Source organism: Tachysurus fulvidraco, chromosome 4 (genome assembly GCF_022655615.1).
Source record: "Tachysurus fulvidraco isolate hzauxx_2018 chromosome 4, HZAU_PFXX_2.0, whole genome shotgun sequence".
In the NCBI taxonomy this organism is placed as follows: domain Eukaryota; kingdom Metazoa; phylum Chordata; class Actinopteri; order Siluriformes; family Bagridae; genus Tachysurus; species Tachysurus fulvidraco.
Window position 1 is genome coordinate 17,393,089 of NC_062521.1, and position 23,439 is coordinate 17,416,527.

The window sequence follows — 23,439 nt, forward strand, 5'->3', positions numbered from 1 at the left end:
GTGTGTGTGTGTGTGTGTGTGTGTGTGTGTGTGTGTGTGTGTGTGTGTGTGTGTGTGTGTGTGTGTGTGTGTGTGTGTGTGGACACTTAATTACATAGTACCCATTATTAAAGAATAATAAACAAGCAAGAGTAGGTAAATATATATAGTTAAAGTTTTTTTTAATGACCAAATGTTCTGATGTTTCATGTCCAATTACCTACGTTTTATGTACACTTTAAAGGTACACCTTTCTTTCTAGGTTGAAGACACCTAATAAAAGGTACATATTTGAAAATGCCACCGCAGTGACAAGAACAGTTCAGTTCTACTGTGGAAAGTGACGAGTAAATCTGCTTTCTCTACATCTTATCCAGTTTAAAATAGCCTCACCTGCTTTGTAAAAGTGCTCATGTACAGAATAAATGAATAGATAAATAAAGGTAGGTGGTAGATGAACCTAGAATGTTCTATCCAGATGAGCCAGTGTCCCATTTTGCAGTTCTAAGTGCAAAAAGAGGAGATGTAGAGCTGCAGTAGTGCCAAAGTGCAGGCTCATCACATTCCCTTCTCTGCCAGAAGGAGAGAAGCGAGGACTAATTAAGCTGACTGCTGATCAGTCACGGTGACACACAGTCTCTAGTGGCCTGACCCATTTTCCCACTCAGAAAGGACTATACATATGAACATAGAGAGGAACACGCTTATTCATATGCATAGATAGCTTAGCACCGTCCACTCAGCTTCAGCTAGTTTTACACCTATAAAGACATTCCAGTGCTTTCATTAACAACTCAATGCACTGTGTAGATTTCATGGCTTCTAACACTGATTCTTTGTGATATTATGGAAGCAAATAAAGTCTAATCAAGAGCCTCAAGGTTTTCCATACTTTTGTTGAATCTCTTGATAATGAAAGTTATTCAAAGTGCAATTCAATTGTTACTTAAAAAGTTACTTGAAACTGCATTTCAGGTTAGACTTGATGTAGATGAATGTGTCTTCGTTCTCTTCATACCTGTCGTTCTCAAATACCTTCACTTTGGTCATGGAACTTTTCAAGAATGAATTCTCCAGCAGGATATTTTCATTGGTAACTAGATTCATATACCCTGTAAAATGCAATAATATAATTGTGTTGCAATACATTTGTTAAATTATGCTTATTTCAAAGCAGATTTCCAATCCTAAAAACAAGAGTGGTCACTTAAGTGGTCACTTTCTTTACCGCAATAATGTTTACCAGTATAATTCTTAATTTCTGACTGAGATTATATTTGATAAATTACAAGCAAAATATTATTTAAATGCAGCACATTGCAATAAATATCCAGTAGCATAGCTAGTGTAGCTATATGGTTGTTTAGCTTTAAATACACCTGAAAATTTAACTGTTTATTTTTTCCATTCAGGGTATCGTGTTTTCTCTACATGAGTGTTCCACTGTGGGAACATACTTTTGACAATCATGCTGAACAGGTCCTACAGGATCTTCAGGTCCCATGCAGAAACAATTGCCACTTATTAATCCTAACCAATGAATTAGCATCTTTTAAGAACTTGAGTTTGGGTCAGCAAAGGATCTAAAATTAAAAAATTGTGCAATGTGAAACAAATAACCTTCTGATTTTATGACTGTTGTGAATTGGAATGGCTAATTCTACAGTTCAGTATATATAGCATTTCTATTATTAATGTATCAAATTAAATAAGTTGTGAAGCAACAATTTGCACATTGGTTAAACAACTTTTTGCTAATTTTGCCTGTTATTGTGTGCTATTTGGTGAAAAAAGAAAAAAATACTCTGTTTATATTTTTATTTTAAGGAAACAATCTTAAGGCAGCTGTGGCTGCTTAAAAACTACTTCATCCAATGTTTCTTTTACTTATACAATTTTTTGGCTAAATGTTTCTTAAGTACAAGTTAAAGATTGCAAAAATATACATTGACTGTGATAGTCTTTAGTTATAATGATTATCTGTGATTCCCAGCTGTTTCTGAGTAATCTGGAGCTATATTTAGGCAGCATATATCCATACTTCATTGTGTCTGTTCACTAGGACCCATGGAGCATCATATCCAGCGGCCTCAAATCTAGTGCCATCAAACTGTTTTCCCGCAACTTTCAGGTCTTCTTTCAACTTCTGCACATTCTCATTGACATCTTCCTCATTTGCAATTCCCCCAAATTCCCTGTCAGGTGAAAGACAACAATGTGGAAGCAAAAGACTGATTTTATATACAGTTAGAGAAAACAGAACTTTATTCTGATAATGGCTTCAATAAAATGTCTAGCCTGAAATGTGGTCTGCTGGACATTACTAAGAATTTGTTGTAGGATATTAGACAGTGTGCAAATGCAGAGGTCAGGTACATGAAAGAACATTTTGAAAGATTCTTGGAAATATTAAACAGTGCCAATGTATGTTTTAGTTCATAAAGTCTTTAATAATGTTTTTATTTATTTTAGAAGAATAATGACTTTGCTTTGGAATTACATTTTCCAATATAGCTATATGTACTCATTTTTAAGTTAATTCATGAAAGACAGTTTCTCTAGCAGAAGAATCTATAGCACTCTTTGTGGAATGCACACAGACTAAGTTGTCCTTGAAACCTTATCTGTAATCTGTAACCTCCACCCAAACATGCTAATGTTATTGCTGCTGGTATCTCTGCTGTAACCGAGTTGTGTTTAAAAAACAACCAGAAACAATTATACATTTTAATCTAAGTATATAGAGATAGTCTTACCTAACATATACTGTTGCAGCAGGCAGGTCTTTTTTCTTGATAGTGTCATCATTAGGTTCAGGGAGGACAACGCCTGCACTGATGAAAAAGGAGATTGACACTCGAGTACCCCCATTCTCAGTTGCTTCATTTACTGACACCACTACTGGACGGGTCATGACAATTTCATTTCCTAGAAAGAAAAAAATATTAACAAACATTACAAATGTTCAAGCTGTACTTTGTCACAGACTTCTGTTTCAATTTAAGAATTTTATGTACCATCCTTATTTTTCCTTTGCATAAAGTAATATAGTTTCCAAAAGCCTGCTTGTATATCATTGACTCCGGTGCTTGCAATGTCTGTAGTGATCCACTGACTGGCATCATAACGACGCTCCTGAAAACTCTGATCATAACAGAAAATAAATACTTATAGATGTATGACAGTATTGTCTATACTTTACATAAATTAAAAAAAAACATTGGAAAACATTCACAGGAAGATCCTACCCCATATGTATTCACAACTGTGTAAACTGGACAGTCATAATCATGGCAAAACCAAGGTGCTTCCCAACATCCTCCAAGAGAGACAGAAGCCATAAACAGAAGGCAAAACCTTAAATCCATCGTGGTCACCATTCTCCAAAACAACCAGAAGATCAACGTGAATGCTCTGTCGACTGAAAACATATATATATATATATACTGTATATATGAAAGTTGCATTACACACACTTCCTCATATTTTATGCACTTTATAAATCAGGTTACTTGGCTATATTTTGGTGCCTGCTGGACATTATTTCAGGGTCAGTAATAAAGACAACAGACTTGCAAGATTCATATGCATTAAAAAAAAAAACCCTGAAGACTATTACATATACATATAGTACATATAAGGTAATGTTGGTAATATGTACTCACCTTTGGTCTAAACGCCGACTACCAACAACCCTCTCCAAGAGAGAATAAATAGTGACGAGAGAAAAGAAGGAGGAGACACAGCACAAGTTATCACATACTACACCCTATAACATGAACTCAAAAAACACACTGCAAACTTTATATCTGACTTTATTGATGGATCACAGTGAAGTCGAACTGTATTAAGACCGTTCATAATTTGAACTTTCTAATTATGGAAAATACAATTGTGTTTAACATTGCATGATGTATAACAGCGTCTTATTGCCCCTGGTGTTTTCATGCCATTCAAGCATTAATTACCTCTTCAACATAGAATGTGTGCTTCTATTATTTTTGTTTTTGTGTAAACTATGACTTTCCTGACTTATATGGCTACATTTAACTTAAATTTTTTTTTTCATGTAACATGTCCTCTGCCTATGGATCTTTGCGTTATTATGAAAAAAAAAAACCCTTTTTTGCGCAATGCAAACAGCAGATGGAGCTCGACAACAAAAACTACAAAAAGTCCTGGCCATAGCTATTAGGGTGAAGTGGGCGTACGTGTGTGTGTGTGTGTGTGTGTGTGTGTGTGTGTGTGTGTGTGTGTGTGTGTGTGTGTGTGTGTGTGTGTGTGTGTGTAAGAGAGAGCGAGAGAGAGAGAGAGAAAGAGAGAGAGAGAGAGAGTGAGCCTGAGCTTGTGCACCGGTTTGCTGGCCGCTACGGATGTGTGATGCTGTAGTGGTCAGTATCGGTTATCCATGGCGGATTTAGCTCTCATACTGAGCAGTGGGATGGAGACATGACTGGGGAAACAAGAGGAAAGGACCACGATCTCTTCCTAAGAGACGCGCTTTAGCCAGGTTGAGGAGGAGCAGAAGGAGGGCGAGCTCTTCCCGGCAATCTCAGGTTGCAGCTGCAGGTTTAAACGGACCGCATGCTCAGCACTGGCAGTCTCACTATGAGAGTCTCCTGATTCTGATCCAAGCAAATTTCTGCAGAACGTCTGCACTGGGCGGCTTGCGTCTTGAATCCACAGTTCGGCGGTAACGGGGCGGTTTCTATGCGCCACTGAGTTTGGTGAAGGTGATGGAGAAGCCGGTCCAAGCCCAGTTGCAGTCAGGTGCAGCCAAAAGCTCGGAAAGCTGTACGGAGGATTTATCCAAAGTCACAGACCAGGAGCTCCTGAAGTGGAGTAAAGATGATCTGGTGCGGCGGTTGCGCAAAGCAGAGGCCGAGAAGATGAGCGCCATAGTGGAACACGGAAACCTGATCCGAGAGGTGAACCGCAGGCTCCAGCAGCACCTGAATGAGATCCGGGGTCTGAAGGTAAAACGCCGTGTCTGGGGTGTATACTACATTAGACTTTACAGTTCTACAGTGTCGCAAAGTACCATGTATAATTAAAGAAAAAAAAATAACTTTTTTCATATTTGCTAAATTTCATAAAAACAGTATGGTGATGGCATAGATGCACACACTCAAAAAAAAAAAAAAAAAAAAAAAAAAAAAAACTGTTAACGCACTACAGAACTGTTACAATGCTGAATTAACACAACCTAAATGGAATTACTCATATGCCATTGGATTTATTTAGAACTGGTTTCATATAAACATATCATTTGTTAATTTAATGTTAATTTGTTCATGGATGTCTTTACTTATATGTATGATAAGATGCAATACGTATTAATTTTCTGTAAGGAAGTTTTGGGTCCACAAAAAACGCAGGGCTGAGCGGCGCTGAGTCAATGCCTGGATCTCAAATTACTTAGCATTCCAGAGATGCAGGACATAGATGTTTGAAAGGCAACGGCTCAGTGGTTACGCCAGGGACCACAGCGATCTTGGATGTTGGCCTAACCTAGAGGTCAAATGTACTTTCACTGCCATTATGTGCTAGGGAAATGCATTTCAGAGCTGTGTTTGTGGATGATGCAGTAGAGTTTCTCTATATCTTCCTACCCACCCTACATCATTTACCATTGTGCCAAGAAAAAACTAGTGGAGACGTGTTCCTATTGTGGAGAAATAAGAATTAAACAGTATTTGGGATCCAGTGATACAAGCTGGAATGGTCCTGGCATAAGTTTTTATCCAAAGTGACTTGCATTTTAAGGATGTAACAGTGACCTAACAGTGACTATGAAGTATGGGATTTAAATTCACCTCCATCTGTTAATAAATGTGTCCTTAGCCATCGAGCTATCCATTGAGGATTTCATGCAATTCATCTTTTTGTCTTTTTAGTATTTATGTTGACTTTGGTTTTAAACTTACTATCAGTCATGCCGTTTTTTGTACTTATTACAATGTACTTATGTTACTCTGTGCTGTTTATGGATACATGAAGAAAGGCCTGGAGAACCGCAGAATATTAATTTCTCCGTTCAGTATGCAGTGCATGCATCAATCCTCCTGTTTGTTGCAGTGCACTTATGACGCTCACAATGGCTTTGTGGGGATTGCCCTTTACTTTATGTAAATGATTAGTCATTCTATTTCTTGTTATTGCAGGAGGTGAATCAGAAACTTCAAGAGGATAACCAGGAGTTGCGTGACCTTTGCTGCTTCTTGGACGATGACCGGCAGAAGGGGAAGAAGGTGTCAAGGGAGTGGCAACGCCTTGGCCGCTACAGTGCAGGCATTATGCGTAAAGAGGTGACCCTGTACCTGCAGAAGTTAAAGGAGTTGGAGCAGAGGCAGGAGGAGGTGCTGAAAGAAAACCTGGAACTGAGAGAGCTGTGTCTCTTGCTGGATGAGGAAAAGGGCTCTGGAAGCACAGGGGTCTCACTGAGCACTGGAGGTCCAGCAGGCTGCAGGAACTCTATCGACAGCCAGAGCAGCCTGTTACATGCCAGCGTGCCTGGGCCAGGGCTGCTGAGGGACGTTGGAGATGGGAGTAGCACTTCCAGTGCAGGAAGCACAGACAGCCCTGATCATCTGACACACAAGCAGCAGCTGCTGGCTGGTCCAGCCGGAGGCAGTCTTGAGCATGTCCACAAGCCCCGGGCAGTGGAGGAGATGCCAGTTCCAGAGCATCTCAGCCGCAGAAGGAGCACAAGTCCGGAGTATGCTGCCCATACCTTTCCTCAAGTGTGCCGTCCTCGCTGTGGCTCATTCTCTAGTCCTGACCACAAGGGCATGAGAGGTCTCAGCCCCGAAAAGCTTGGCAAAAGAGGTGGTCCAGAGCAGTTTTTAAAGCACTTGCCAGTGTCTTCTCAGCCTCCTGGTAGCCCTGACCTCTTTCAGAAGCACAGGACAAGCATCGGGAGTCTATGTGGCAGTCCAGAGCCTAAACAGATACTTTCAGGGACTCCTGAACATCTGCAGAAGGGTCGTGTGATTGCAGGAAGCCCTGAGATGCTAAGGCACCAATACAGTGGCAGTCCAGATCATGGCAAATTAGGCAGCCCTGGGAGGGATGTGGCACAAAGGAGGTCAGGAGCAGAGGAGCTGTCTCCACATCACCGGAGCATCTACAGTGGTATGAATGGTGGGTCTGACTGGAGCCTGCTGTAGCACCCACACATGGAGGCCCGTTTCAGTACACTACATACTCACGATGGAGCAAATCAGTTTCACAATATATTGCTCTATAGCCAGGCGTTAAGTCATCTTATTAATTATGCAATGGTCTGCATTTAGTTTTTGCATTTAGTTTTGCCCACTCAGCTCACACGGGGGCCTTGAGGAGATAGAGCAGGGCTGGTAAAGGTCGGTGGTGTCCAGTCATGGTTCTCAAGTGCCATGGCTGGTAAAGGTCGGTGGTGTCCAGTCATGGTTCTCAAGTGCCATCATTTGAACAGGCTTTAGCTGCTACCTGTGCTAATATTTCTTGGAAGCCTTTTATGCACTGGAGCTCAACTGAGGGAACTCTAAGAAATTATACTACATAAAGTACAGAGGCACAACAAAAACCTGAGGACAATACAACCCAGCAGGACCAGGAGTGGACACCACTGTTTTTGCCATATGTTTCCAGGTGAGTGATGTGGCAAATTGAAGACTGTTGCAGAAATAGTGCTTCAGCTGTTGCAGTGATGAGAAACAGAGTCACCATTCTGGGATTTTCTCTGGGTATACGTTTTCCTCCCAAGGTCCAAAAACATGTGTTGTATGCTGATTGGCATCTCTAAATTGAGTGTTTGTGCCATTGTGCTGTGTGATCGGTTGGCACTTGGTCCACCGTGTCCCTCACTTGTGCCCCAAATCCTTGAGGATAGGCTACAGGATATATTAGGTGTACTATGCTTTGTTTATCCATGTTTTTGATTATCAGTTTGTTTCAGAAAAATAAGTGAATAGAGAACAAATATTTTCTCATACTCTCATACACAAGCGAACATAGGGTTGAATAATGTGGACAAAACATGACACCAGTAGAATGCAAAAAAAGCAATAAATCATTTGAAACATCATCAGAACAGTTAGTAATTCTACATGACTGAAATGTAATTCATACCACTTTATACTGTATGCATGGTAATGTGACTACACATTGCTGACAAAATCACATTAAGGTATAAAGCAGCATCCTGTCTGGTGCCATTGAATGATGTAGAGCTTTGGCCTTTATCTTGATTTGCCATTGTCTCATAGTAAATGGGATAATGAATGTGTGCGAAGAAAAAATATCAGCTGCTTCTGTTGGTGTGTGGCAGGCATTCTCTCCAGCAGGAGGCTGCTAATGATTTTCTAAGCAGGGAAAGTGCTGATTTGTGGAGCTAGCCAAGGCCATGGGACATTTCCTGAAGCAGTGCTGTTTACCTTACGTTGCGTTTCAGAGACAAATAACAGAAGTTAATTAACACCTGATTGCATTTAGTTGGAAGGCATTTCCAGATGCTCCACAATGACAGATATATCTAATGTCTAAGGAGAGGGTTCTCACTATGATGGAAGCTAGATTTGACTGGAGCGGAACATAAATGTTAAAATTTAAACATGAAACATTCACCGAGATGACAACAGGCTTTCTAAACCTCGTCCACACTAGTAGGGATACATTTGAAAACATTGTTTTAAACAGCTTTTCTGCCCTAACTGAAACTCACAGTAGGGATGATAGGAAAAGATTTCATCCGAGCATGTGCAGATGTATACTACCTAGCCTACCTTAGCCTCTCCTGACAATAAACCACTTGAAGTTTATGTATACCGATTGCTTTGATGTGTGGTTAGTAAAAAAGTGTGCTAAATGAAAATTACGTTCTGGTTAATAATGGTGCTATGCATTTAAAGGTCAGTTGTTTGAATAAATTTGCAAATCCTATTAAACTGTTCCCCAAAGACACATTCGCACCCTTCAGAGGTGCTTTTCCAGAGGATGCTTCTCAATGCTTCTGAAGCCAGTCAATCACGCATAAACAGTCTCTGAATTGGTTCCACGCCAAGTTTACATGGTAATCTACAATAGCAATTTTGTGCCTATTTTGGGTCTAATGGAGTGAGCAGTAAATTACCATGTGTTCATAGCTAAAGATAAATCATTAAGCTAAAAGGGACTGTAGATATTTCTTTTTTTTTTTGGACTTTGATTTGCACTACTATCATTTTGCTGAAATTTGTACTATTTAGCAATTTTGCACAAGTAAGTGTGCAGTAAGAATGAACATCAGCAGTGCTAGGACTCGCCACAGGGCGATGTAGGTAGTAACAGCCGTGCTGATATTCAGCTTAACCTCCTGATTGAAAGAGGAATTATAAGTTAAACATGGCTTTTATACTGTACAAACATTCTATACAAAATAACTTAATATCGATTTAATGTTATTAAATGTTCCACTAGTGGAAATAGATCCTGAAGAAGGCTCACTTTGTAGCATTTTGGTTAGCCCACTAGCTTTGTCTTGACTTGTATATTCATTTTAAAGGTGCTTTCAGGTAAACGAGGTGTTCATTTTCCCTTTTCATTTTTGAGCGTTCCTATTTTAAGCCAAAAGGTATATTTGTCATTTGCCATGTCTGCTGATGTTACTGTAGTAGAATTTTATATGCCAAACACAGACAAACCGAGTGATACCAACAGTGTGATTATAGGAATTATACTATATACTTAATTTTACTATATGGAATAGTTTGTTGACACTAAACCATCAGACAGTACAATACATCCAATGTTTAGATTTCTCTTTATTTCAGCACTAGTTCATACCATATGCGTTATGCAACAGAAGAATGAAGCTAAGCACTCATGACTTATTTATTCAGAATTTATCATGATCCCAGTTTGTAGGCCTTATTGTAGACTCAATTTTGTTCCAGCTTTCTGGGAATATCAGGCCATTGTAGTTACATGCTAAAATATACACCACTGATATTGGAGTTGTAAGTGATTTTGAAATCACATTTCAAATTCAAAATCAAAATCATATTTGCTACCCATTCAAATGTATTATGTGCACATCATTTACTCAACATTTGAGCATTTAATCGTTGTAATCTCTTGATCGGAGTGAGTGCTGGGTCTGCCTAGATCATCTCTCTACTCCATCTCCCTTACACCGTTCTTCGTGCCCCAGGGAGATTCGGAGACTGAGCTGCATCTCTCTATCTCTCTCTCTCTCTCTCTCTCTCTCTCTCTCTCTCTCTCTCTCTCTCTCTCTCTCTCTCTCTCTCTCTCTCTCACTCTCTCTCTCTCTCATAGAGGACAATACTGTGACCTTGACCACACTCCAGCTAAATATAACGCTACAAACCGGAACTAGATTCATATGGGCTCCGTTAGATGTTCCATTGTGTCCTGGGAAATCTTAAACTGTCTGTCAAAGGGCTTGACTATTCTCGGTGTAAATAATAATTAATATTGTAGAAATGTAGCATTTGCATTGCTAATGTGACATGTAACATGTGAAACGTTTTCAGAATGTGTGCTGGATGTAGTACATTAATAAAATGTCTGCATGCAGTTTGGAGAATAAGCCTTATAAAAGAAACTCATAAAGAATGGATGCATTCTTCGGTGGGCATTCATTATTTATTAGCTCAGGAGTAAGCATTTGATTCAAGGCCTTGCTTTAGCATAAGAAACAGTTATACTGTTGTGATACTATGGGTTTAATTTTTCTGAAATAACACTTTATATAAAGGCTATTTATCTAATATCATCATCCCTTTATAATGCCTTGAATCCCACTCACCTTAACTTTCATATACTGTATGTGCTTAGGACAGGTTTTTGTTTACACAGTTTCACAAATATTATAATATCCAAGCAATTATGTAATGTATATTTTCACTTAATGTCAAAAAACATCCTTCTCTTATAAAATCAAGAGAATTGAAGCAGAAATACTAAATTATTTACATAAATGCATCTTATCTACAAATATCAGATAATTGTGTAGTGTAGTGTATTGAGGTCAGTATCTGCAACTGACTCAGAGTTATTTTATTATGCTTATGTATGTTATTTTCAAGTCTATTTCTTGTTGCCTAATGGTTTAATTTAATCATCCACATAATCTATTTTGATCACCGCTTGTAGATCTTGCACCTTTCCTGGAAGATATCCCAGTAAGTCAGTGGAAGTCTTGTGTTTCACATACATCCAGAACATTGCCATGCCAAAACCATCAACCTTTTTTGGGAGATTGATGGATGACAATTAAGTGAGGAATTGTTGGTCAGATCTTTACCCAGAACCGTGGATTGTGATCAGTCAGTGGAGCAACATAGCAAGAATCTGTTAACTAAATCTGAACTTAATCTGATCTTGCATACTAGTGGATATCTTAAACCATATACTATGTTAGCATAAAAGTACAAAAAATTCTACTCATATTTTTTTTATTTAATCACGTATTCTTTAACATGAACAGACATTACAAATACATACATGTACACTTTTATTATCTCACCTATATAAAAAGAAAATTCTAGACACAGGACAGTTTATTAGGTAACATATGTTATCTGTGTGTGGGAGATGGTATTGCCTCCAGACTTCCAGCATACTCTGCTCTTTTACTATTGCAAAATCCTATTCACCCACTCAAAATCACTAGCAATGAGACATTTCAGACATTGCCCTCACTAACCTCAAAAACCAGCAGGAAAGAATCTAGAAAGCCAAATAATTACTTAAGAGAAAGAAAATCATTACATGGAAAGTATATGCATAGGTGGACAGTTAACTGAGTGAAGCAGCTTGTGCAAACCTATAGTGAATGACAAGGATAGCAAGATCATGGGGATTGTCCAGTGGAGTAATGCAGTCTGCTTGAGACATAAATCTCAAATTCTGTATATTCACTTTGGGCCAGATCCTTGTCAATTTAAAGCAGCTATATTTATGCTGGATAGTACATTGATGAGTAATTCATTGTCCGTTAGTGTTTTCCGCTGTACCATGAACACGGTGTGCATTACTATTCTGTATGTGTGTAGTTGTAGCTGTACCCAATGGCATTATGTTTCCTGTCTTGAAGGGATGTTGTTGAGATTGATGACTTTAATCTTTTGTGATATTCTCAATAACTCTAAGGTGGGATTGTGAGCCAGACCTCTGATATTGGCTGTGTTATTAGTGTGTTATTAGTGTGTATGTATGTGGGTGGTGTGTGTATGTGTGTGTGTAAAACCTGTAATGCCTAATGTGAACATCCCTTTCCAGATTTATTCCCCATTTGCTGTTATAATAACCTCCCCTCTTCTGGATTTCTTCTCTACTAGATTTTGCATTATGTTTTGTTCTCATTCAGCAACAAGGGTATTGGTGAGGCGGATGATACTGATGATAAGTGAGAAACTGTAGGGAGCAGTGAGTGTTCCAGTTTATCCCAAAGGTGTTCAGGGGTTTGAGGTCAGGGTTCTGTGCAGGACTGAGAGCTTTGTGGCAACCTTTTGGGAAGGAACCACATATGGGCGTGATGGTCAGGTGTGATCATACTTTCAGTATCTTCTCTGGACATGACAGAAATAAGATATAACATTTTGTTCTTTGTTACTACATCAACTGAAAATTGTATTATCTATTATTTGTATAAATAACGGAACTTCTATTATTTATTATCTGTACCTATTTTCACAGAAAGACGGATTTTGGAATGGCATGACAAACCACAGACAGTTTCCTTAATATCTTACATAAAAATACCCATTGTAATGGTGTTTTTTGTTTTCTTGCTGAAGTTCATATTCATGGAAGTGTGGATAGCCAATCAGATTGCAGTCTTCTGAACATTCTGATGATTGTGCCCAGAAAAGTCTGACACTCTGTATTGAGGCTAAGGCTAACATCAACTAAGCTAGCATAATTTAGCTGGAAATGGTAATGCAGAGCCTTTTGGTATACACACCCTTTGATTTTCGTGTAATTGCAGATCTTTGTGTTTAGCTGAATATATTTTTGCTTTCCTTTGATAAAAGAGACACAAAGACATTTAGAGTAATGTGATTTGAGTTGTTTGCCACAAACAGTGCTGTATTTTTGCTCTTGATTTGCCCTTGATAGCAAGGCACACATTTTTGTTCATAGGCAAAAATACAAAGGCTATTGATATCTCGGCTCTGTGTGCTCCTTTTGCCTCAGTATTGTGTGGAGTGATACATGTACATCCCGAAGTAGGAACTAAACGTTTCATAGCCTGTAGGCATGTACCACAATCACGCACAGTTATAATGTATGACTGTTCTATATGCTTTATGTGCACAAGGAAAGAAATGAATGACTATTGATTGCCATTTTTCACTTGAGCTTCTGAAGCCATTAAAATATAACCTGTGCATTTATAATACTGTAAAAAACTGCTATCTAACATAAACTAAAGTGATTTCAGAGAATGGAGAACAATCTGCAGAAAAATAAGACCAGAATACCTGGATATAATATTTAAAATAAGCAAAATGACCTGTTATAGCTTACTGTTAAGGTTAAGTTAAACATATATGCTGCTGTATATTGGCCATATTTTAATAGGCAATGTGAAGATTTCTTTTGGTGCATAAAAGTGGAATGCACACACTGAATATCTGCCATATACAGTATGTACACGCTAAAGGTTTTTCAATCGCTCTGTTTCAGCTCAAACTCACCCACACACAACTCTCTAAAACCGCAGTATTGGAGTATTGGACTCACTTATGTGTGCGTGTATATATGTATATAGTTCCTTCCTTATATGCACAAAACACAATGTGAGACCTTAAGTTGTTTCTGAATCTTATAATAATTAGATCATTAAATAGATTACAAATAGGCCACATCCGTGGATACACAGAAAACAACAACCATTCTTATAAAACTTAGCTGTGGTGTTCAGGAACCTTTGCAAAATCTGCCCAAAGGCCCAGAGGTCCTGAGGCACAGTGCATAGCTCAGCTGGATGGACGAGTCCGCACCTCCATCCTCCACACTCTCTGCTGAGAAAGGAGGCATTTGGCTGAGGGAAATTGAGGAGCAGAGCCAGGTTATTGCCAAGGCAATTAAAATAAATGAAATTTGTATGCAGATGAGAGCTGCTTTGGACAGAGGGAACAAGAACAAAATATAGCAGTTGCCACTGTGGCAGGACGAAGTACACAGGAGGCATTTCTTCATGAATTTCTATCAACATAAACAGTTTATCCTATATCATAATCTGTGTGCATGACTTTGTCTACGCAGACTGAATTTCAAATACAGTAGTCTCCTAAATGACCCCCTTTCACTTTATGTTCATAAATGATTCAAAGCATCAGAAATATGCAGCAATTACAGTGTAGTTAAGGTGGTTATAGCAACAAAAACATCTCTCTAAGAAGCAATCAGATCGATTGACTGTGAAAGTCTATATTATATCCTTCACTGTCCCAGTGTTTAGAGTTTGTTCTCCAGTCTGTGTGGCTGTATCTGCAATGCGTCTGGGTTTTTTATAGGCTTGTTAGAGCTGTGCATACGTTGTAAAGGTAGGAAGATATTAATAAGTTATAAGTAGTGGTGTCAACACTAAACAGTTAAATCCTAGTAGACAATTGGAATAGCTCCATCATAACAGCATTACCGATAACACGTCTATGAGATAAACTGATGATTTACTGCAGTCCCCTGTTTTTATTTAAGCAATTACCTGAGTGTTTATGCTTAGGCTTCATATAATTATTATAAATATTGCATAATTCCATGTCCGTTCTTTGCATATGTATAATATGTCCATATTATACACAGTCCAGAACTGTAGGGAGATTTAACATTAATCCACTAATTTGACAAAAAATTAAAAAATGTACACAGATGAAAGTATAGATAATGAGTAAAAATTGCTGGAAGAATTTTGCCAAAGCTATATTCATATGAAGGTAAAATAGTTTCTTACTTTTAACTGTGCTCATGTATAAAAAAATGTATTTCAGTATGAAAACATGAGAACTTATATTTATTACCTAAAACTCTTACAAGCAACCACATTGTTTTGCCCGATATCATTGTTCAGTCTCTGTGGGTTTGTCAGGTCATATGCTTGAATATTGCTAAATAAATTTTCAGTGAAATCATCACATATATAATGTCCTACAAATAGCTCACATTTGCCAACTATACTTTACTTGCACCGAGCTAATTGTACTAGCTACTGGAAGCTACTGGTACTGTAGCTACTTTTCCATCCCTGCTAATTTTTTTTGCATGTCATATGTCTGTTTCCTTATGGTGGATTTAATTTCGGTTTGGTCTGACTGCTGCTTTAGCTGAAAAAGCAGAAACACTCGGTATTAGTATTTCCTGTAAGCATATGTTGTGTAACTAACATGTCCTCTATTTTTATAATCTTTCCCTGTACATTGTGTGTGCACCTCTTTTCTACCACCCCATTACTACTAGCTACTACCACACACACACTTTTTACACTTACACTTCACATTTATCTGCAGAGTGTAGTACCATTCCATATTGATGAACACATTTGTAACCCAGCTTTTCTCAGCAGGTTAGATTCAGCTGAGAGTCCTCAAGAGTCAATTTTCCCCTCACAAAAGCCCTCAACATCTGTTGTAAAGTGGCATCCACTACAGTTAGAGTAGCCATGTCATTCGAGCAGTAACAGCATAGGACATTTATTGTACATCCCATTACTTATGTGGTTCAGGGCTGTACATGTGTTTACTTTAAAAATGTGTGCTTTGCACATGAAATCTCATCTTGTCATCTATCACATCTTTGAAAGATGGTCGGATAAAAATCACAAGGTTTGATCAGATGTTGCAGTGATGGAGTAGAAAAAGATTGCAGGTGCTGGTTCTGGAAGCTGGGTCAGTCAGACGGCAAGTCCTGCCTCTACCAGTGAAAGTGTGTGGTTCCTGATCCTGTTTTTAGGACTAGCTGAGAGTAATAACACTCCCTCCTCAGCAAAATATCTCCCATCCTTCTCTGTTATTACAGAAACTGAGCAATTTCAGGTGACAATTTATCACTGGACTACTCGGTTTTGACAGATAAAGCTCTATTTGTGAATGTCTCTGAGCAGAGGCTTAACATTGAACAAATCATTACAGTTTTCAGAAAATGCTCTCACACTCTTTCACTTTTATTGCTTGAGAAAGTTTCTAGATATGTGGAAGGAAACACATTAAGTGAGGCATTGTGGGATAGCTAGAGGGGGGAAGGGAGGACGGTTGTTCAAACAGTTTTATGGGTTTAGGGTTTGCAGTTTACTCCTCCATAGGCAGGGTATTAAGTAGTCTACAGAGAGTGAGCGGGCATTTCTTCCAGTGTTGGCCTGTAAAGTAGGCCAACAGCTGCTTCTCCTCCCCTATTAGTGTTTTCACTTTGAAGCCAAACGTGTCCTGTTATTTTGCTTAAGATATTTAATTCATTAATGTGCACCCACACATTTAACCTGTTGTTGTACCCTTGACTGCTGGAATGCGTGTTAAGAAAATACACTCAAAACAGGGAAAAAAACAGGAAACATCATGTTTGGAGCTATACCAAAGGGTGTAATGATTTCTCTTAAAAGCTTTCAATGTCAGCCAGAGGCGTGCAGACGCACATGTGGGATAACAGTTGTGTCTTTCCTTTCTTTGTTCTTTGCCCCTAAAAAGCCCTGTGATCTCTTCTGAGCAGACCTTTCCGTGTTACATAATGATGTGTGTGATATACTTTTGATTATCAGTCTTATGTATGTGTGTTTGCTCTTTGATGTACTAGATATATTGTGTTGTCTACCTTACTTCTTTTCTTTTCTTTTTATTATATTAAATTCAATCCGTTTAAAGACAACCAGCTAAATAACTGGCCAGAGAAATGATTTTTCTCATTCTTGCCTCTATGATTGTTTATAAACCATGTTCTTATCATGTTTGGTTAGGACAGGAGCTCTTTGTTATTCTGCCTTGAAATCCTGCATTCATTCCCTAATCTATTACTAGATAAACATGGCACTTGTATCATTTATCTAATATTAGATAGCATTAGCATATCATTAGCATGATATCTTAGTAATTCTAATAGAACCGAAGAAAGTGGGGCAGTTTATCATTTCCATATTCAGATGTTTACTAAGCCTTGCTGACTAACATTTTACTGAAATAATAGGCATGTGTCAGCTGATAGCATGTCTTTTTTGAAGAAAGAAATATATGACTCACAGGAATCCATGGGTATATGTAACATTGTTTTGTGTTTCTGCTTAGTTACTTGCCCTCCCACAAGAATAGTCATGCTTTTTCATTCACTTCTCCCTGTGGAAAGGCCCAAGTTAGCCTTCTGCACAGCAAGAGAAGCTTATACAGTATGTTTCCTTACAGAATGATCCAGTGGATGCCCTTGTGAAGGTCAGTAGGGAAGCCCTCTGCTGTCTCTGATGAGAACAGGAGGAGTCTGGAGCACCTGGAGAGAACAGGGCAGAGACAGTGGAGGAAAAGAAAGAGCCTTATAAATACAGAGACTGTAAAGAGCAAGGAGGAATAAAGAATAAAAATATATTCAAACTCTAATACACACACACACACACACACACACACACACACACACACACACACACACACACACACACACACACACACACACACACACACACACACACACAAAGTTAATTGAAGACTACTAGTGTTTAGTTTCCATCTGGAAAAACAAGCTTGTTCTATCCAAATCTTACATGCTACTGAGTAATGTATTGCTCTACTGCTCAAAATCAGACCAAACAAGAATATGTCAGTTCCTTGGTGTGCATGTGTAAGTTGGAATATTTTCTTCATCAGGAATGGGCAATAAGTCCAGATATGCTGAAAATACTTATTTAATAATTTATCATTTTTTTATTTAGATTTTGTATTGTTATCTTACATAGTTTTCATTTTGTAATTTTAATATACAAATTATTGGTATTATTGATTTTTTACTGAAGCTTATTCTGTTTCTGATTCTTAGCAATATCTGATTTCTGTATCTTTCATTTCTGAGTAGAACTTCTCTGATAGCGTCAAAAACTGACACATTGTGTAACAGACCAGGCTCAGACAGAGAGAGGCGCTTTAATACAAAATTTGAGTTTAATATTTGAGATGAACATTACTCAACTCAAAACAGTATAATGCCAGTGGTATGAGTCCAGTCCAGACAAAGGACAATCCAAAAGCATACAAGGTAGATATGCATCAAGACTCTCCTCTGTTCTGGTACCTAGGTGACAGAATGAACTTCCCACCAATGTCAGAACAGTCGAGTCACTTGCTGCCCTCAAACAATGGGTGAAGACGTACCAAGTGCTAAAATTTCAAAAATAATTTTTTCTTGTTTATTTAAAAAATGTCCTCCAAAGAGAATTTTAGACTCATGGTATCCATGTATACACTGATCGAGAAATCTAAGCACTTTTGTACATCTATACGTCTGCCAAATGCTGTAAATGTAAATGCAAAGTAATAAAATAGGCAGAGGATAATACATAGTGTAAACGGACAGTAAGACACCAGGCTGTTTGGCAAGGCTTTGCAATGAATGAGTGACTGACATTTTCTGGTCCACATTCACACCGACCTCGGGAGAAACTGTGGAGAATTAAGTTCCCTTGACTAAGAAAAAGCATTAACCTTATGATTAATGAATAAATGAATGAATAAAGCCCAGTTTACATGAAATGCAAACTGGGCTTTATTCATTCATTTATTCATTAATCATAAGGTTAATGCTTTATCTTAGTCAAGGGAACTTAATTCTTTATATATTGAAAATAGTGTACGCTAATTTTATTCAAGAAACTCACACATGCATACAAACTAAGTAACTGAGTGAGTGTAGAGAACATATACAAGGCATCTAATTAACACTTGTAGTAAACTGAAGAGAATTTATCCGTGGTGTTGAAGAAGCATCTTTACAACAGAACAAACTGTAATATTTAATTTCATTTTAATGCACAAGAGTTCTGTATAATCAAAATTGTACGTGTAAAACACTTTAAGAACATGTAAAACAATACAAAATGCAACTAGCCTGAGCATGGGCTCATAAAAAATAGCTTGACCCTTTATCCCATGCATTTTCAGGGACACGTCAATGCAGTATTGTTTTTGTGTGTAATTCGAATTTTTTTCATATCGTGTTCTCGGGGCTTACTGCCCTGAAGAATTTCAAGATACCCCTGCTCCCAAAACACTTGCCCTATTTCATGAAGGACTTAATAATATTTAGTTGATGAGCTGAATCAGGTGTAGTGGGAGTTAGGAAACCTTGAAGCCGTGAGGCAGTGGAACTTCAACAAGACTGGTGTTTAGAAATGCTTCTATATAAACCTTAATAAAGACAGATACTGCACATATTGTCCCCCTGCCTGGCTTTACATCAGGCCCAGACACAGTAAAAAGGACCAGTGGGAATATGAAAGGCCGTTTCCACCATGGCTTTGTGGAGGCTCAAAGAAAATATATGACTGCGCAAAGAAAAAAGTAGTTTTATGCAAACTCATTGCTGTTTGTGGGTACACAAACAGCAATGAGTACAGTACAGTACTCAAGAATTCTAATAAGTCTGGATGAGGAAGAGGATTATTACAGTGATGACATTGTGTGATGTGTGGGTGTTCAAAAAGACGTGTTTTTCTTTTTTGAAATTCTCATGAATCTTTGATAACTCTTATGCAGAATACATTCTTGTTTTTTTTCCTGAGAAGTAACTCAGACAGTATCCTAAACTGTGATTATGAAGAACATATTTTGAGAGATAGGAGTGTGATAACAGAGACATAATCTAGTCATCATCAGTGTGCAGAAGTGTCACTTGAAGTAAACAGGAGGGATTTTTCATCATGATAAACTCTGGGTCATACCCCCGTGTGTGTGTGTGTGTGTGTGTGTGTGTGTGTGTGTGTGTGTGTGTGTGTGTGTGTGTGTGTGTGTGTGTGTGTGTGTGTGTGTGTGCGCCTGTGTGTGTGATATATATACAGTGGGGTACAATAGTCTGACACCACAATGAAACTGTATATACATATATAACGTGATGAAGTAAACACCCAGTCCTGTCTGGATTTACAGTATCATCGTAATGAGCAGATGATCTGATTAGATTTTGAAATCGACCCAAACACTGTCAAGGTCACAGCAAGGTCAGATGTCTGAAATACATTTTCTTAATAGCTTTCTCCCTGTTTTAGGAGCATTTCTGGCAGTAGTAACTAGTAGGACTAGATCACTTTGTGGAGGAGGAATCCCTGTAGGTTTTTATTTGGAACTCTTATTCTTAGTTCTACAAAAGTAAAAAGAATAGTTCACGTTAAGCAATTTGTGAAGAGGCAACAATATGAAATAAATGCCTAAATATTATGCTATGCTCTGCTATTGGACTATTTTAAGCACATTTCTATTACCCCAGAAACTACTATTGCTAATTAATGTTGCTTTGTCAGTATTATACCGTTAACCTGTTTTTCATACACAGCTCTGCTGTCTGCTGGCTGCTGCACCACCACCACCTGTAGAAGTGTCAAGCTTTGGGACAGGTAAGACTCATAAACTGTCATAAATATGACAGATGATGTGCTTGTGCTCATTTCTGCATGCACACACACACATATACAAACACACACACACACACACACACACACACACACACACACACACACACACACACACACACACACACACACACACAAACACACACACACACACACACACACACACACACACACACACACACACACACACACACACACACACACACACACACACACACACATACATACACATACAGAGAGGGAGAGAGGAGGATTCCTGCCATGCTAAACAGTGCACTGATTTTCCCTCTGCAGTTTTGATGCCTCCTGACCATTGCCTTGACTGGATCCATTGCTGGGTTCCTGACATATAGGAGTCCAGATTTCTGCTGTCTTTTGCACTGGGAGAGAGAGTGCACAATATTGTGGAGCAGCCAGTGTCTTGTGTCTTTTCCACCCCATGCTGGTTTCAGGTGTCCTGTTTCCCCTGTTAGAGCTCTGCACAACAACAACAACAATAACAACAACAACAACAACAACAACAATAACAACAATAACAGCCAAAAAAGGGGAAAAGGGGTTTCATTAGAAGAAAGAAGGCTAGAACTCTTTAACAAGAATTATGTAATGGGAGATGAACGATTCTCCCTATGTTGCCAACAAAGTAGACCTACCTCCTTGAAATAAAAGCAGATGAAATTGAGCATAAACTCAAATGGGATTCAGAGGCTAACACCTTTCCTGTTTACAGATGCCATACACAACTTCATATGAACAATAAAGAAGTATTTCTAATTGGCTAAACTAGTAAATTGAATTGGACTTGCTGTGTGTCACCGGAAATTAAAAACAAAAGTATTATCATAGCAATCACTGCCTTGCTTTCGTTAAGAGCTTTGTGGCAGCCATAAGATCATTATTACAACAATACAAGTCAAATTTATAGACGTGGAAATTGTACAAATGAAACATTGCTCTTATCTGTCATCAACCAGTGACTGCTAATGAACCATGTGGTAGATGAAGTGTGGAACAAATACAATGATTTTTTTTTTAAGCACAAAGTCAACCTTAAATGACTCCCTCCCCTCTCATTCAATATACATGGACCATTCCAGAGGGGTGAATATTCCAGCAAATATTCTGAAATATAAAAATAAAAAAAAGAAACAACAACAAAGCAACAAACAAAAAAAAATACAGTCTCCCACTCTTTCCATACTAAGTACCATCATGCCTTGCTTCTGCCCAGGTGTTTCTGTGAACTTCTGCTCTGATAGACAATAGAACAAATGCACACACATAAACACACATATAAACACACAACAAACATATGCACATTATATTTTATATGGGAATATTGCTTCATGTGGGAGAACTGGACAGCACACAGTTGTATACTTAAGTAAGTGATTTTGGTAGCCCTTTATTTATTAGGCCTAGATCACAAGTCCTGTGTGCCAACCATTGATCCTTCAGTATAAATCAGTATTACATACAGTACAAGCTACTTTGTAACCTCTTTGACCTGTGATCTTTTTTATTTTTGTTGACAGATTATATCAGACAGAAACGATATTAATATATAAAACTTTTATGTTTTTAAAAAGTAAAGAGTAGTTTATCTGCTTAGTTTTTTAAATATGATGATTATTATTTTTGACGTACTGGTATTATATAAATATATATGGTTATTATACTGAGAGATCTGTATGTATATAATAAAAAGTGTCTTCTTTATGTAAAACATTTTCCTTGAGTGACTCTCATCTGTTATTTATTATTCTTTATTATTATACTTTGCAGTACACTAGAATTGACGCTTCATACCTCTAGGATCCCTGTTTGAGCTTGTGAGCTCAGTCTGTGTAGAGTTTCATATCTTCTCTCTATTGGTTTCTTCTAGGTCTCTACAGTTTCCTCCCACTTTTTGGAGAAACATGCCAGTGGGTAGATTCTTTCATTCATTCATTCATTCATTCATTCATTCATTCATTCATTCATTTTCTACCGCTTATCCGAACTACCTCGGAAGCCTGTGTCTATCTCAGGCGTCATCGGGCATCAAGGCAGGATACACCCTGCACGGAGTGCCAACCCATCGCAGGGCACTCACACACTCTCATTCACTCACGCAATCACACAATATGGACAATTTTCCAGAGATGCCAATCAACCTACCACACATGTCTTTGGAACAGGGGAGGAAACCGGAGTACCCAGAGGAAACCCCTGAGGCACGGGGAGAACATGCAAACTACACACACACAAGGCGGTAGTTGAACCCCCAACCCTAGAAGTGTGAGGCGAACGTGCTAACCACTAAGCCACCGTGCCCCACAGTAGGTAGCACCGCTAAATTACACCTAGTGTGACCTAGTATGTGTAAATGTGTGTACGATGCCAATTGTGAGTTCTCGCTTTGTGCACAACCAAATCATCAGGATAAAGTAGTTACTAAAGATGGAGACATTATAGACATTATTTGCCCTTATTAAGGTTTTTAACTGTTTAATATAGTAAGCCAATAGAGCAGCCTGCGGCGATTTTACTATAGGTTTGAGGTTAGTTTACATAAATAGTATTGATGGAGGAAGAAATTATAGAGTAGCATATTTCTCAATTATCTCTAAGGCACTCTAAACAAACAAGGCAATATATTTTAGAAATTAGTTAATAAAAAAATTGTTACATTTTAACGTGGAATTCAATAAACTGTGGTAGACTGAAACTGGGTGAGGAGAATAAGCCAGTTGAAGGCCAAACCATAACCATAAAGCATAACATTAAGTATAGACAGTTCTAAAGTTCCTAAATTATCAAAACTGTCTGATTTTGTTTGTTTTTCTATCAATAACATGAAAAAAATAACATCTATAACATGAAAAAAAATTACAGATTTTTCA

General features: G+C 38.2%; 2 protein-coding genes across 3 annotated transcripts; one reads left to right on the forward strand and one right to left on the reverse strand.

Annotated features, from left to right (window-relative positions):
* Positions 1–1,782: 1,782 nt before the first annotated feature.
* On the reverse strand, positions 1,783–3,730 carry soul2 (heme-binding protein soul2). Its single transcript, XM_027136222.2, has 5 exons — positions 3,645–3,730; positions 3,228–3,393; positions 2,997–3,123; positions 2,736–2,907; positions 1,783–2,174 (listed from the first exon to the last, which is right to left on the reverse strand). Exons 2-5 carry the CDS (start codon positions 3,357–3,359, stop codon positions 2,000–2,002), a joined length of 606 nt encoding a protein of 201 aa, XP_026992023.1. The 5' UTR covers positions 3,360–3,393; positions 3,645–3,730; the 3' UTR covers positions 1,783–1,999.
* Positions 3,731–4,248: 518 nt separating this feature from the next.
* ccdc85a (coiled-coil domain containing 85A) lies at positions 4,249–22,204 on the forward strand. 2 transcript variants are annotated; one of them, XR_003438998.2, is made up of 4 exons: positions 4,249–4,955; positions 6,144–7,611; positions 20,479–20,539; positions 20,849–22,204. XR_003438998.2 is itself a non-coding variant. In XM_027136217.2 (4 exons), exons 1-4 carry the CDS (start codon positions 4,716–4,718, stop codon positions 20,862–20,864), a joined length of 1,296 nt encoding a protein of 431 aa, XP_026992018.1. In that variant the 5' UTR covers positions 4,249–4,715; the 3' UTR covers positions 20,865–22,204. The 2 variants fall into 2 exon arrangements, 1 of the variants encoding a protein (XP_026992018.1); XM_027136217.2 differs by having other exon boundaries at positions 6,144–7,122.
* The last annotated feature ends 1,235 nt before the right edge of the window (positions 22,205–23,439 follow it).